The sequence below is a fragment of the Lissotriton vulgaris genome, chromosome 1_1, assembly GCF_964263255.1.
Source record: "Lissotriton vulgaris chromosome 1_1, aLisVul1.2, whole genome shotgun sequence".
Lineage (NCBI taxonomy): Eukaryota > Metazoa > Chordata > Amphibia > Caudata > Salamandridae > Lissotriton > Lissotriton vulgaris.
In genome coordinates, this window is record NC_141685.1 from 1,244,603,806 (window position 1) to 1,244,619,376 (window position 15,571).

General features: G+C 43.9%; 1 protein-coding gene across 2 annotated transcripts in view; it reads left to right on the forward strand.

The window, feature by feature from the left end:
- UAP1 (UDP-N-acetylglucosamine pyrophosphorylase 1) overlaps window positions 1-15,571 on the forward strand; it is a 163,027-nt gene that overhangs the window by 20,226 nt on the left and 127,230 nt on the right. For both annotated transcript variants that reach the window (XM_086964509.1, XM_086964514.1), the window contains exon 3: window positions 42-246. In XM_086964509.1, coding sequence (XP_086820635.1) covers window positions 42-246 — 205 coding nt within the window. The remainder of the gene's footprint in view (window positions 1-41; window positions 247-15,571) is intronic.

Sequence of the window (15,571 nt, forward strand, 5' to 3'; positions counted from 1 at the left end):
AATGATTTCATTTTAATTTCTTTTGCTCATTTTCTACACAGGTTTTGCTCAGATTTCACAGAACAAAGTTGCAGTTCTCCTGTTGGCTGGTGGACAAGGGACAAGGTTGGGCGTGTCGTACCCCAAAGGGATGTATGACGTGGGCCTGCCTTCCCACAAAACTCTCTTTCAGATCCAGGCAGAGCGCATTCTAAGGTTGCAGCGCACAGCAGATGAGAGGCATGGCACAAAGTGCACAATTCCATGGTAAGCTCTGCTGTTTTCAGGGGCCTGGGATAGGAAGGTAATGGTGGCTGTTTTCAAACATTGTTGTATATGGAATTCCTGGAAAGTCTCACTGCCTTTAGAGTTTGGGGACATAGACACATTTGATGTTCTTGGTAAGACCCTCTTCCTTCAGGGCTCTCTCCGGGAGACTAGGGCTAGGCAATTTGTTTCTTTGTGTTTCAAATTTATAATTATTTTGGGGGAAGTAGGTTTGTTTAAGTACCCTTTCCTTCAGGAATTCCAGACATGAGCTTCTAGAGTCCAGTGAAATAATGTGTGCTTAATTCCTTTTCACTACATTTGGTTTATTTGAATAAGCTCCATATTAATTGCAGTTTCCTTGAATGAAGTGTACTCTGGCAGCCTCTGCATTCAGGACATGCTTATGAGTTATACACAGGCTTATTGTAGTTCTGGTTTCCTTCAGGGGCCTTGGAGGTACTTGATGGCACCACAGTTTAGAACATGGGCACAGAAGCTTTCTACTCGAAATAAATTTTGACAAGGTACTAGCAATGAAAATTAATTACCAGTTGGTGACTTTTTCGCCTAAAGTTTACTGTATTCTTTGTGAATCACATGCACCGTGATCTTGTGCCCAAGGCCTAGCACATAGTGAACCACATTGTTTGCAAGTTTTCATAAACTTCCTACCCAACCCATTGGTCTGGGAATAGTAAGATGTGAACCACACGTATGTTTATTCTTCCTATATGGCCTCCGTGTTGCTGACATGAAGTTCGTCTCCGGGCTAAATAACATCTTTGTGGGAAATCCAGCCCATGAAAAGATGTCATTTTGAGCTATGGCTAGGGAAAGTCATGATCCTCAAAAGTACCATCACTGGGTATCTACCACCAAAATACTCACTCGACAGAAATAGTAGAGGAAATCTGGAGACCCACTGTATCTATTTTTACCCTTTAAACGGTGCTCCTACCAATGGTAGTTGTACTAGAGGAGCCTTTGTTTATCCTCCTGCCTTACCACTCCTCTGGCAAATAGGGCATTCATGGCAAAATGCTCAATTTTGGCACACACTCTAGGCCAGTAAAATAAGAGCAAAACATCTCCTTAGTCATTTTTAACCATAAAGGAACCTTGTGATTTAGTGGACTTTGGAAGTTCGGGTGCAGCTAGGGAACAGTCTTAACCCGGTTCCAGTTTCTAGATGAGAAGGATCACTTTTGAGTAACACATCTTCATATGTAACTCTAAAGTGACCAACTTCTCTTATTTGGGCCTTTGTAGGGAATTTTGGCTCAAACCGTCACAGAGTAGAACGTTGACGGAACTTTTGCAAACTCAGCTTTCCCCGAGATCCGGCTTCGAGCAACTCTTAACTCTGGCTGGTTCCAATGATCTAGCAGTTGGTTCACTCCCTTTTCAGGAGAGGTAGGAAGCTCAAACAGTGGTACAGGTGCATCTAATGTACCTAGACCAGCCACAGTAACCTCTTAGTCTCTGGGCGAAATACCTTTCCCTAGAGTGCCCTCTAGGGATGGCCAGTGTTCTTGTGATCAGATTCTTCCAGACCCCATCCTCTTAAGTAGTTGGCCAACATATAATCCAGGATGAGGTTGTCCCTTACACCAGCCTGGACCGCTCTGATCTCTCCTGCTATCTATAGCTCTGTGCTGGCAACTGGGTACTTAAAACCTCTGCTAGTTGTCTGGGAACTCATGACTGCAGACAGAGGAATGACTTTGGACATATTTTTTGTACAAATATCAACGACTGTGTAGCTAGCACCAGTCTCCTGCATTCTAGTTCGGGCCAAGATAGTGTCCTACGCTGATGACACTCAGCTTTTCTTTTCTTTTAAGAAATTCAAAGTAATAGCCCCTGATGCTATGAAACTCGGTCTCTCTGCATTCTTTCAATGGATGCACGTCAACAAACTCAAGGTTCTCAGCTTTGGACATAATTTCAACCTGAAGAGACAAGTCCATTGGCCAGACGGGACTTTATTTCCCATCTTGCAAGTCAAGGCAATAAAAAATCTGGGAGCAAAGGTTGATAATCAGTTGACCTTTCATAATCAAATAAACACAGTAGTGAGAACGTGTTTTGGCCTTTTGCATACTGCAAATAAAATCTAGCACTTCTTTCCATGCTTTAAAAACGGTGGTACTGCTGATGGTCATGTCCAGGCTAGACAAAGCCAATGCCCTGTGCGCAGGCCTTCCTCAATACCTAATGAGAAAGCTGCAAACAGGGCAAACTGAGTGCTGGAGTGTGAGGCAGTGTGCGCCCACCCCCCTACTGTCTACAGATACTAACCCTTTATCCGAAGGGCCACTCTAGCAAGTCCCTCTCCGACTAAATTAGGTTGGGAAGTGTGTTTGAGCATTTAGGTTTTAGGTGACCTTGCACACACTTCTATAATACCTATCCCTAAGTGTGATATAGTGTGCTTCTCTGCTGCTGCCACCTTTTTCAGCCTTGTGACCCTTCAAAAAAGATCCTTTAAATGTTGTCTTTTCCAGTCTCAATCACCTAGGACCGCGTAGTGACTGCTATGAGGTATTTATTTGCCACCCGACTGCCCAGACATTTCTTACCTACCCAGATCACTACCTACTTCTCAGCTTGAGCTGATAATCCCTTTGACCCTGTGGTCTGTGATCATGCTGTGTGGCAAATGCTCATACAATTACCCATCAAACTGCATATTAAACAGCACCTCAACGCTTTTTTTTCTACATTGAATATTTATGATGGGTTGCTAGCCTAAATTGTGAGGTTTTTATTGAAAAAGCACACAGTCCTTAATCTGTAGAATTTGTGTTTTCCTTATACCATAACATAACGTGTATTTGTAAAGCGCACGTTCACCCATAGGTCTCTTGGTGCTGAATAACAGATTTATTGTTAACTCAATGATACTCATTTTATCAACCTCAGATGGATGAAAGGCTGAGTGGACCCCCGGGGTTTGAACCTGTGACCATGAGGTCGAACACAGGCCCCTGCAGTGGATGCATTAGTCTACCGAGCCACCAGACCCTTATTAAGCTTGATGTATTTTAAACATTGGCCCTATGGCACTGTCTGTCCTACTGTAGTTTGATGTATTTTAAACATTAGCCCTATGGCCCTGTCTCTCCTACTTTAGCTAGATGTTTGGCTGGTATGTCAGAACTACACAGTAGGTTACACAGATGTCTAACAATAATTTGTTTTTGAGCTAATACGTCAAGAAATTTCAATTCAGTTAAAGACAAAGTGACTTAGATTATGCTTTTATTTTCTGTAACTTTCACAGCAATCAAAACTAATAGCTATTAAATAAAACTGCAAATCTCACGAGCATGAGAAATTTAAACTGCACAATTTCCACCAGTCCTAGCCCTTCACAGTATCTAACTAGGGTTGATACCATCTTGACTGCCTCTAGCTTGGCTGATCCAAAGTCAAGACAAGTGTCTTCCCCGTTTGCTATGTTTTGAGTGCTCAGTAGTTGCTAACGTCTAATTTAAAAATTTGGTTTGTCACACAATTTGCACATGCTAACACAGAGTGCTCGGATCCTATGAACAATTCAGGGTTTTTGTATGAAATCGGCCTTTTTTACTGTAGTCATCCCAGATTTTTTACCATTTGCTGGACTCTATAGATTTGCTGACGTTACATCTCAGTGAACTTTAATCCTGCTAATCTGTGGTAAAGTGCATGTGCTCCCCCTTTAAACATGGTTGAATTGGCAAATTCCTAATTGGTATAATTAACTTAGCCCCAAGTTCCTAGTATACAGTACAAAATGTACCCAGGGCCTGCAAGTTAAATATCACAATTGAACTGCAGTTCCTGTTGTGCCATCCACTACAGTGACTTTGTAAAACATGGCTTCAGGCCTACCAGTGAAGTCTGACTAGCAGCGTAAAAACTGCAATTCAGCCTGTCAAAATAAACCCTTTTACAGCTCAAACCCTCCATTTTAATTATTAATTAGTCATCCCTACGTAGGCCCTGTAGCCCAAGAGGCAGCAGGGTACACGGTATTTAAACACGGGGCATGTAGAAGTTTAATGTTATCATGTCCTTACAGTGACTAGCACCCAAAAGCTATTTGTCATTGTGGCAGGCCTAGCTGTCCTATGTAGAAAACCAGAGTACATATTAAAATCCTAATGCTGTATCTTGGGAGTGGTAATTGCAGGAAAAGTAATGAAACAACTTTTTGTAACGATTATTAAATCCAATTCAATGGTGGAACCAGATTTGTAAGAAATATGAAGTAAAAGTAACTTCTAGAAAGTTACCTTGTACCAGCTTAAAGTTCCTGGAGTTGTAAATTTGCATTTACTCTTGAACCTCTGCCAGAAATTAGCATTTAAATAGTTGTAAAATGCTTCCCAGGAGCAAACCGTGGGCTGACCTGAATGGGTAGAGTTCACGTCTGTGAACCTCACTGAATATGCTGTGAGCATCTTTCTTGACATTTCAGTGTCAAATACTCCTTAAGTGTCAAAGCTTACTTGACGTGTCTGCTGGGTTTACACATAACAGTTTGGGGTTCACATTTAAGGTAGAGAACAGGATGCAAAGATAATTATTTTATCTCCACTGTCTGGTTGATGAAGGACTTACTTAGCCCCACTAAATGTCTGTCCCCGGGGGTTTAAATATAAAACTAGTGGCATTTGAAAGGAAGGGAAACAGAAGGCCAAACAATTCCTGTATATCCACTGTATGGTTGCTAGAAACCCCCACTTATATTTAACCAGACTTCTGTTTCTGGGTTTATTGTAGGCACAGTGGCTGTGTTAGATGTGTTAGGGCTCTAGGGTTCCCATAATATACTCCCAACACACACTCTTAGTCCTCAGAGCCCAAGTTGAGGGGCCTATTACGATTGTGGTCCACCGCCGGCCCGGAGGATGCGGAAAGACCGCAGCGGACCCACCAAAGACCCACCGCCACATTAGGGTGGCTGGTGGGTCCTGGTTTCCGTCCGCAGCTTTTCCGCCGCGGTGGGCTTACAACCGTGGCGGAAAAGCTCTAATATGGTGGCGGTGTCTCTCAGACACCGCCAGCCATATTAGGATGGGCTTTAAAAAGTGCTTTTCCACGGCGGGTTTTCCGCCTTGATAAAGCATGTGGAACTTCACTGCGGGGGCCCGTTGCGGGCCCCCTGGGTGAAGGGGGGGTTGGGGGTGCGCATGGGGGGGTACCTATGGTACCCCCGTGTATTTGTATGCAGTAATCGGCAGGCACCGCACTGTGCCTGCCGCTTTCTGCTTACAAATGCAATGTATGCATTTTTACCATTGCGGCGGGTGCAGCTTGAAGCCGCACCCGCCGCAATGGTAAAAATAGAGTATGTGACCGCCAGGGTGGCGGTCACATCCTAATTGGACAGGAGGGAACTCCGCAGGCCATGCGGAGGTTCCCTCCTCTATGGTCGCGGATGGACTCAAGTCCGTCCGCGATCATAATGGGCCTCTGAGTGTGGCAGGAGTCTTTCACCATCTTGAAAATGCTCAAAGTGGTTAGGGTCGCCTGAGGAGCTTTTGCCTCTTTGGTTAAGGCATGCCCAGGAGTTATTCCCAACAAAGTAGCTCATGCTAGACATAAATGTGTCACCTTGAAGCACCCACTTGAGAACACTTCTGTAACTGAGGCAGAACAGAAGAGGACTGGTCTATCAGCTACTCCCCCTTGTACCTAGGACAAAGAAGTGGAATCCCAACCGCCATAAGGCAGACCTCCTGTAAATACAACAAGGTCCACCATATCTCTCCAAGGAATGTCGCATTGAACAGGGAGTGCCCCAGGGGTCTGCTCTCAGCCCCACCTTGTTCAATATTTATGTCCTTCCATTTGCAGAGGTAGCCAGGAAGTGCGGGCTTTCACTTGTGTCCTGTGCCGACGATACCCAGCTGGTGGTAGCACTAAAAGACGAGAGAGGCTGGAGCGCGCATAATTTTAAACAGTCTCTCGCAGATATCACCAGCTGGATGTCATCAAACTACCTCCAACTTAACGCCGGCAAAACGGAAGTTCTGCTATTTGGTAAAGACACAACGGCTTGGGGGAATAATTGGTGGCCTGAGATTCTGGACCAACCACCTGTGCCAAAAAATGTGGTAAAAAATCTAGGAGTATGGATAGATTCTGCTCTGAATTATGTCCATCATACTAAAAAAGTAGCGGCTACGTGCTTTGGCATCTTACGAAACCTACGACCCATTTTAAAATATTTTGACCACCATACTCTCCAACTGGTGGTACAATCCGCTATTCTCTCGCGATTGGACTACGCTGGCTCCTTGCTGCTAGGAGCTAACGTAGCCGAGAAAGCTAGATTGCAGCGAGTCCAAAATGCCGCCGCAAGAGCCCTGACTGGTCTTCCTCGCCACAAATCTGTCACTGCTACTCTCAGGAGTCTACATCGGCTCCCTGTAGAAAAGAGGATTCATTTTAAAACCCTGTGCCTTGCTTTTAAAATTCTGAAACTTGCGTCCCCCCCCCCATGTTGTGCCTGCTCCTTTCATCCTACGTTCCTCGACGCTCTCTACAGTCGGAGGGACAGATTCTGGCCACAATACCTTACATCAAATTGAGTCGGATGGGCGGTCGCTCATTCAGATACCTTGCAGCAAAGCTTTGGAATGAACTTCCAGCTCAGATTTGTGGGATGAAGGATCTCTTACCCTTCAGGAAAGCTATCAAAACTCTCCTCTTCTGTTAGTTATGTTATATCACCTATAGTCTGCATCTTCAGCAACCTCCTTTGGACATAGACAGCTAGCGCCGGGACGCCCCTTGGCTGGGGCAGCCGTGCGCTATATAAACACCTATAACATAACATAACATAACATAACAAGAGGCCTTTCCTGGAACTGACCAGCTGACCAGTGCAACTGAACCTTGCTGTTGGCCTCTGCCTGTCACCCTATGAGTCTCTAATTACCTTCCCTGAGGTCCCACAGAGTTTTAGAAGTGTACTCCTGTGTGGATTGGGGCTTAAAGGATTAAAGTCAGAAGGTAACATCTTTGACTGGGATTGAACCCGGTTGATGTATCTGACTCACGCTCCATCGCAGTCACCATCCAATTGTGCATAGGTCACGATATATCACAACCACTGACTGTCATTGGCACTTTATGCTTCTTGGCGATATATCTATTTAAAACTTTAAAAATTCACATTTCTGGTTCACCTTATTGGATTTTGTCAAATTGATGTCATTTTGTTAAGTACATTTCTTTTTTTCTAATTCAATTTGGGATTTGTATTGTTTTACTATTAGATTTTTTTTACTGTGTTGATATTGCAGAAATACTTTACGCAGTGCTGTAAGTTAAACTTGTCTGCTGTGTGCCAAAGCTACGAGAGGCTTGAGCTCAGTTTAATTTAGTGACTTTAAGGGTTTACCCTGACATGGGTTTTGATAATTCCTTGAGGTGGGCAGTGACACCCACCTTAATAATAATCTAATTTCTTACAGTTTCCGCGTGATTTTTATAGGACCCCTCATCCAGAGCTTTATATCCAGACCTCAAAATTTTTCCCTTTGAGAGCAAGCCTTTACCAAAGAAGAAGTTCTGGCATTGCTGCACAAGAGGCAATTCATGCTCTCCCCATAGGGTATTGCAGCAACATCTTTTTTGTCCAAAAGAAAGGTGCAAGCTTCATGTTGGTTCTAAATCTTCAAGAATTAAATGGTTTGATTATCTACTACAATTTCAACACTAAGACACCCAACATTTGAGAGCTCTTCCGAAGGAGAGCGACTGAATGGTCAGATCGGACCTCCTAAATACTTACTTGAAATTTCCAATTTTTTCCCCAGCACAGAAAATTCTTTCCTTTTCAGTTGCAAAATCATTGGTTCACGTTTTCCATCCCCTTGATACTTCACCAGGATAATTAAGCCAGTAATAAAGGCTTTAAGAGCCAGTGGTGTTTCTTATCATTCACCTAGCTGACATGATTCTCATGGTTCATGATTCCTGTGGACATTGTAAAGTTTGTGTTTCCCTAGATTCATGGGATTTTAGTTTTATGTAATGGTTTCTCTTTATTGGTTGCTATGACTGTTGCAGTAAAGAGTCTTTGGTGCTGACATAGATTTTATTATTCAGTCCACACATTTGTCTAGGCTTTGATTACAACTGTAGGAATCTGCTTGTCCTTTGGCACTGTTAGGACCACAGTCCATGCGCTCCCTGCATAGTGAGAAACCAGGTTGATGAAAGCAGCAGCTTGGCAGTCGGTGGATGATTTGTTGAGGGTGAAGGGGAAGTCATGGAGTAAATAATGGGTAATTCGAGATGGGGTGAGTAAGCCAGATCCTAAGGCACAGTGCAAGCATGCAAACAAGGCTGCATATAGGATGGATAATATTCAGGTATTTGTTTTTTTTGTTTTGTATTATTACTTTTCACATGCACAAATACTTTGATTTATGAAGTTATTTATTTGATTCTTGTCAGTTTTGCTATGTTTTTGCTGAATTTATATTCCTAGAGTTCAATAGGTACCTAGAACGGAATTAATCCTAGTCAGAGGTGGAAAAATACATCAACAGATTCAATTCTGGCTGATGGGGCATGGCCTGCAAGAAATGGTGCTCACCATCTGATATTGCAAACATCCTGCATTTTATAGCCCTCTCAGTTGCTGAAATACCTGCTTTCTTTAGGCCCAGGATTGGCTTAGGTTGGTTGAATAAACTAAACAGCGGAAGCCCACAGAACATACCAGGCCTGATTGAGAATCTTTGCCAACAAAAATGGCAGCAATAGCTTGTAATGCCCTGACCTTGAAGGTGTTCAGTACTTGTAGGAATGTTATCCTGGACATCGGTGGAGGAGGTAGCAATGGCCCCCAAAGCCCTCCTCACCCGAACTCCACTACCACCTCCACAGACTTGTGAAGTCAGAGACCAGTGAGTGAGACTGCCTGGTGCCGTGGACCCACACTAATCCAAGTGACTGGGGAAAACAGCACTGCAACCCTTGTAGAAGGGACATGCTGCACAGGATATTAAGTGACCCTAGAGGGAGGCACAAAAATAAGCATGGAGTCGCTGAGTACAAGGCAGGGAAAGTATAAGGTGATCATCCTTGTGGCCAAGGCCAGCAGAAGAACAAGTACTGTCTGTGGGGAGCAAGTAGGAACAGCTATTGATGGACTGAACTGGGCAGTGACTATCACCCGGATTCTTCCTAGTAGCTACAACTTTGCAACACATTGAGGCACAGAGATTCCCAAGTAGGCAAGACCAGGCGCACAAGAACACATGAACTACCTGGAAAACATCAAATGGGTCCCAAGTAGTGGCACACTACTTGTGCATGTGGTGAGGCAGAGGCTGTCCATGGGTGGCGCATGAGCCGCTACCGGATGAATTTGATGCCACCCTGGTGTCAACTATGGCCACCATGGAAATGCTGGACTGGTAGATCGACACCCTGATGGTGGCCCTCAGCCTTCTGAGAGATGATCCGTGTAAGCTTCCTGACAAAAGTCAAGCAGAATTAGGGCCTGTTGGAGGAGCTGCTTCTGGAGTCCCAGAAACCTCACAAGCAGGTGAAGGAGTTGATGGACAGTGCACACTTTCCAGAGGGCAATGTTGAATAAATTTATGGGAGTTCCAAGTGCAACAATGTAAGGGTGGTAGGTCTGTTGGAAGGGACCTCTTACATAGTACAGTGGATGCAGCAGAATCTGAAGTGTTTGCAGTGGAAACAGCAAACAGAGTGTAGGTGAGATGTCTCCCTCAAGTTGGTCCCCCAAGGTCAGTGGTGGTGTGGCTTTTATACTGCAAAGACTAGGAGGTGATCATGCGACGAGGTCTAGCCATTTTCTGGTTAAGAATACCAAAGCTATGATATTCCTGGGCTAAACACTCGTGTTATAACTTCAGCGCACGACTTTCCTAACAATTAAACAAAAGCTGGGAGCTAATGGGGCCTGTTATGCACTTTTGTTCCCAGCACACCTAAAGATCATGACTGTTAGTTGTACTATATTCTTTGAGGAACCTCAGGAATCCTTTGCCTAGGCAGTGGGGTAGGCAGCAGGCAAAGATGGGAATCCATTGTTCTGGGAGGCATGCCGAAAGAAATGATGAAAGGCCATGACTGGTGGTAAGGGGCACCTTACTGCAGCCCAGACCAAAAGGGGGAGAGAGGAGCTTCTGTGCCCAAAACCAACTATTGGTATACAGGGAGGAGACCTGGAGAATCCAGTGACACGACTCAAGCCCTACTGGCTGGAATCCTGCTGGAGTCTGTGAATATGCCAAAATACCACTTAATTTAGCTACCCTCCACAATCCAGGTTATGGAATGTAAGGAAACAGGCCTTTAGTTGTGTGGACGCCGCAAGTAATAGGTCCACATACGCCCTCCACTGGGAACCAGACACTCCATTTTAGCGCTTGCCACTCTCAGGATAGCGGAACTGAGAAGTCAAAGGTCTACCCAAGAGAGGTGGTGTGCCCTGGTAATCGCCATTTGTTGTCACACAGTAACTAATTGTTCAGTCTGTTTTTTTCTTTTGAAAAAGGAAAAGTACAGTTATTACACACGCACACTACTCAATACTACGTAGTCATTTACAAATCTATATAAGGCTGGTGGAATTAATTTCATATTGTGTAATCTCTTCCGACCCCCTGAAGGGTCATATAAAAACATAAGAGAAGTCTGTTGACTTGGTCAAATATTCAAGATCAACAAACGGCATGGCAAAACGTCATCATTTTAGAAGTGATTACAATAATCCATAATAACTATGAGTAAATGCACTCATTAATGGTAATAAAGCATATGCATTTTGATTAGTAATTACTATTAACATTATTATATCACTAAAGCGCTTGGCATGTGTCTGTGTGCTTTTTTAAAATATATGCTCACATAATGAAAACTCAGCCATAAAGACAGCACCTACAGGGCATCACATTTTGATCACAAATTCAGTCATTAACTTTGCACCCTAGAGGGTGCTGTACGGCATGTACTTTTCATTTAATACCTTCAGGCTCTAATAACGGCAGTCTTAACTGTGGCCCATAGAGGATGTTGCACTCCCAGCTGTAGAGCACGTGCTCCAGCCTGCAGAGTGCTTGTAACAAACAATGAAGCCTGGGGTGGTCTTCCTTTTTGTGACCCTTAACGTAGGGTCAGTAGTCCTAAAACATCTACTTGGGCACTTGGAGGGAGCTGCAACGACTCTGCAGCTCCTCTGCACTTGTTTATTTTTATGTTCTTGGTGGTGGGCCTGCTGTCCTGGAGCCACCACAAGCGGCAGAAATGGCGCAGTCTGCTTCAAGCCCCACAGGGCATTATGGGTCGCTCCCTTGTATTGTGGAACTCTGATCACTGCCCGGGGGCTCCAGACAATGTTGGATAACCCCATCTTCAAACAAACACTTGAAGCTGAGATAGGGAATGTCCTCTGGGAAAATGAAGGGACAGTGTCTGCTACGCTGCTTGAATAGAAGGCTTTTAAAATAGTGATGTGAGGCCACTGCATTAGAATGGCTTATGGTATCAAGAAGGCCCTTGAGATAGATGTGTATGAGCTCGAAATGCAGTTGGGAGGCTTAGTTTCGACACTTTCGACCTCCTCAGAAGTACTTGAGGAACTTTTAAAAAAAAGAAAGAGAATCCCTTGCCAAATTAATGCAAAATCTATGCTGCATTCATAATAGCTCCTATATTGCTCTGATTCTTAATGGTGCAAATAAGGCCTTCAAAACTCCATGATGAAAGGGGTCCTGATAATTGACCTCCTGGACAATATGGGTTGAGCCATGTACTAAAAACTGGGCATAAATCAGGTTATATAACAACAATATTATTCTGAGCTGTATGCAGAAACAGTTGAGCAGGATAAAAATCGATTGCTGGGTTAACTGAACTAGGCTAAACTTAGCTCTTTGTTACTGGAGCGACTGGAGGGTTTTGAGGACCCACTGACCCTGTCCAAAATTATAACTGCTATTGCAGACTTAGAAAAAGGGAAGACAATGGGACAGTTACATTGCCAGATGAATTCTACAAAATGTTTGTGAATGTGTTGGTACCAACATTGTTGTCCCCATATGAGAGAGCTTTACAACTGGGGGCGTTGGCTTGCACAATGAGAGAAGCTCTGATAAAATCCAAACCAGGTTGCCCCAGACATGACAAAAAGCGTTCAGACCACTGTTGATGCTGATTACGATGATAATGTACACAGTAAGGTTATAGTGAACCGTTTTCTTAGAGTGCTACTGACACATACACCTATATTAGAGTGGTTTAGTACGAGGGAGAAATACATTGGGCAACATTAATCGTCTGTTCCATGTGATCAGGCGTGTTCCTGTGATGGCACCTGCCCCAGTGTCTTTGCAGTAGACCTAGATAAAGCTTTCGATTTAGTCACTGGCAGGTATGTATATGAGGTACTGCACAGAGTAGGGCTTGGAGATAGGATTTTAAGTCGGATTAGAACATTGTTCGTTACTTTGACAGCCTGTGTTCAAACAGTGCAAGGGATATCAGGCTCGTACAGTGTTGGGAGAGCGATTAGAAAGGGTGCCCATTTCCCAGTTGATTTTCAGACTGGTTATGGAGCCTTTAGTTATGAGGACAATGACGAGGAGTGATGCATGTTATCTCTCTGTATGCAGAAGATGTTTTGATGTACTTGGGAGACTCGCCCAATGGGCATACACGTCATGTCAGTCCTGTAAGAGTTTTGTCTAGTAACCAATGTTTAACAAATGGTGGCGGATTTATTCAGCAGCCGGTTTAATTTCATTTGCATGATTGACAGCAATTACGACGAACGGGAGCACAATTAAGAGGCGATCCCACGCGGAGGCTCCGCAGCGTTAGGTTTCCGCGCTTTTGATACACGGGGGATGTTTGACTACACGACAACAAAACATCCACAGGGCAGTGTTTAAATGAAAACCTTTTCAGCAAGTGAGAAACATAGGAAGTCCACGGCTGTGGCTTTTCTGTAAAGTTTGTGTTTTCTTGGTCCTGATGAGAACCCCAATACTGGTCCGGGTTTGAAACGCGTAGACCTTTCTATTCTTACACCACCAAACATTTGTATTGTACATTATATGGAGCATGCTATCATAAGAAATGTTTGATGGTTATTATACTTGTGAATGCAGTCAAATTAGAATACATTAATGCTTTGGAGGGTGTTAGGGCCTTTATCTAAGCTGTATAAATTATATTGGCCCAAAAAGGACTTTGTGTTGTGTGTGGTGAGTGTTGTATGTTTGATTGCAGTTAGAATGGATGTGACAGTGTGTATGTATTAATGTGGATAGTGATTGAAAAATAGCAGGTTGTAGAAAGTATTTAATACATGGTAGTTGTATTTTTTGTACAAATGTATGTCCTGTATGTGTGTCTCTTTATTGAAGAAACCTTTGAACATTTGGAAATAAAAAGCTACTAATGAGCTTGTGGTTTTTTGGTTTTGACATCCTTGCACCATTTAATTAATTGTTAATTTTTCATCAGTATTGGCATCTTGGTTGTTTTTTGGTTGACCTGGCGTAGAGTGGCACTGCTCAGGGTCCCCTTTAATAAGGGAGTGTTCCGGGGTCTCCGACTATGAGCTGTTAGTACTTTGTGTTACAATTGCAGTGGGGAATCAGATAGTTTACAGACTCACCCATGGCTGCGAAAGGTTGGGTGATGGGGAAAATTCCCCTAACTGAGATAGCACTATTCTTGGTGGGAATACAGATAAGTCCTACTAGATTGCTTAAAGTGGTTAAGAATTGTTGGCAGAAGTTCCTTTGGAGGAAGAAGTACGTGACTGTATTTGCACCTGGGGCTCCGGCTGAAATGTAATGACTTTGGAATACAAACACTAGGTGACCTGTATGCCTCTGATAAGGGTTTGGCCTTCCAAGATCTTTGCAAGAATATAGTGTCCAGGCTAGTCCATCCCTATAATATGGTAGAGTGGTTGGGTCCAACCTTCCGCTTTGGGGGGGCATATTGCAATTGAGCCCATGTTGTTTCCGATTCTACATCAGATATTCTTGGTAGGGTCCGGGAGGGACGTGGTGACACTTCTTTGCAAGGCACATATCAACCAGTTTAAAACTAACTTGCTTGGCCTTAGAGAAAGGTGGTCGTAAAATATGGAAAGGATTCTGACTGAGAGGGATTGGATCCCTATACCACAGCACACATTAACAATTTCCCGAAACGCCAAATTTTACGATTCAGCAGTTTAATTTTCTCCATAGGACTTACTTGACATTAAAACAGCTGTTTTTAATATATCTCACAGTTACATCCAAATGCACTATGTGTGGAATGCTTTGAGCAGATTTCCACCACATAGTATGGGGGCCCACCGATCATGGCATATTGGGAGAAAATAGCAAGTACACTGGAACAGATGCTGAAAAGAACTGATATTATGAGCCCTCAGGTATGTTTGCTAGGTTTGTTGCGTGTAAACAAAAAGCTAATAATTCCTGGAACTGGCCGTGGTAGTATAAAAAAAGTGTATAGTCCATGATTGAGGCATGCAGTATCTACAAAGGTGCAAAAACCACAGGTGATGGACAGAATGCAGAACAATGTCATACATTCACCCCAGTACAGAGATCTGGGCCCAAATCCATCGTTTTTTTGCACTCCACAACACCCCAGTTCAGACATGGCCATATGCAAATCAGTCTGACCCTGTGCCTTATGGGAACAGTCCAGCCCGAACTGTCAAGCCATGCCTTCCCTGGACCGGAAACAAGCTTCCGAGGACCGGTTTCTGGCATTTCAGCCATCTTCAGCCCGGCTTGCTTGAAACCAGTGGTGTGGATTGCATGGGACTTACGTTTGAGCATACCCATCCCACTCAGGGTTACAAATGCAAAAACCACAGGTGATGGACAGAATGCAGAACAATGTCATACATTCACCCCAGTACAGAGATCTGGGCCCAAATCCATCGTTTTTTTGCACTCCACACCACCCCAGTTCAGAAATGGCCATATGCAAATCAGTCTGACCCTGTGCCTCATGGGAACAGTCTAGCCCAAACTGCCAAGCCATGCCTTCCTTGGACCGGAAATAAGCTTCCGAGGACCGGTTTCTGGCATTCCAGCCGTCTTCAGCCCGTTGGAGTCAGTTGGAGTCTTTGTGTCAGCTCAGCAACCCGTGATTCTGGGAGAATCACTTAATCTGCCCGTGCCAACCAAAAAACGAATGTGTCCTTGTGTAACGTAACTGGTGCTTATGTAAAGTGCTCCAATATCTTCGGGTCGAGTTCGCACTAATAAATCAGCAACATTTTTTTTTTAATGCCTTC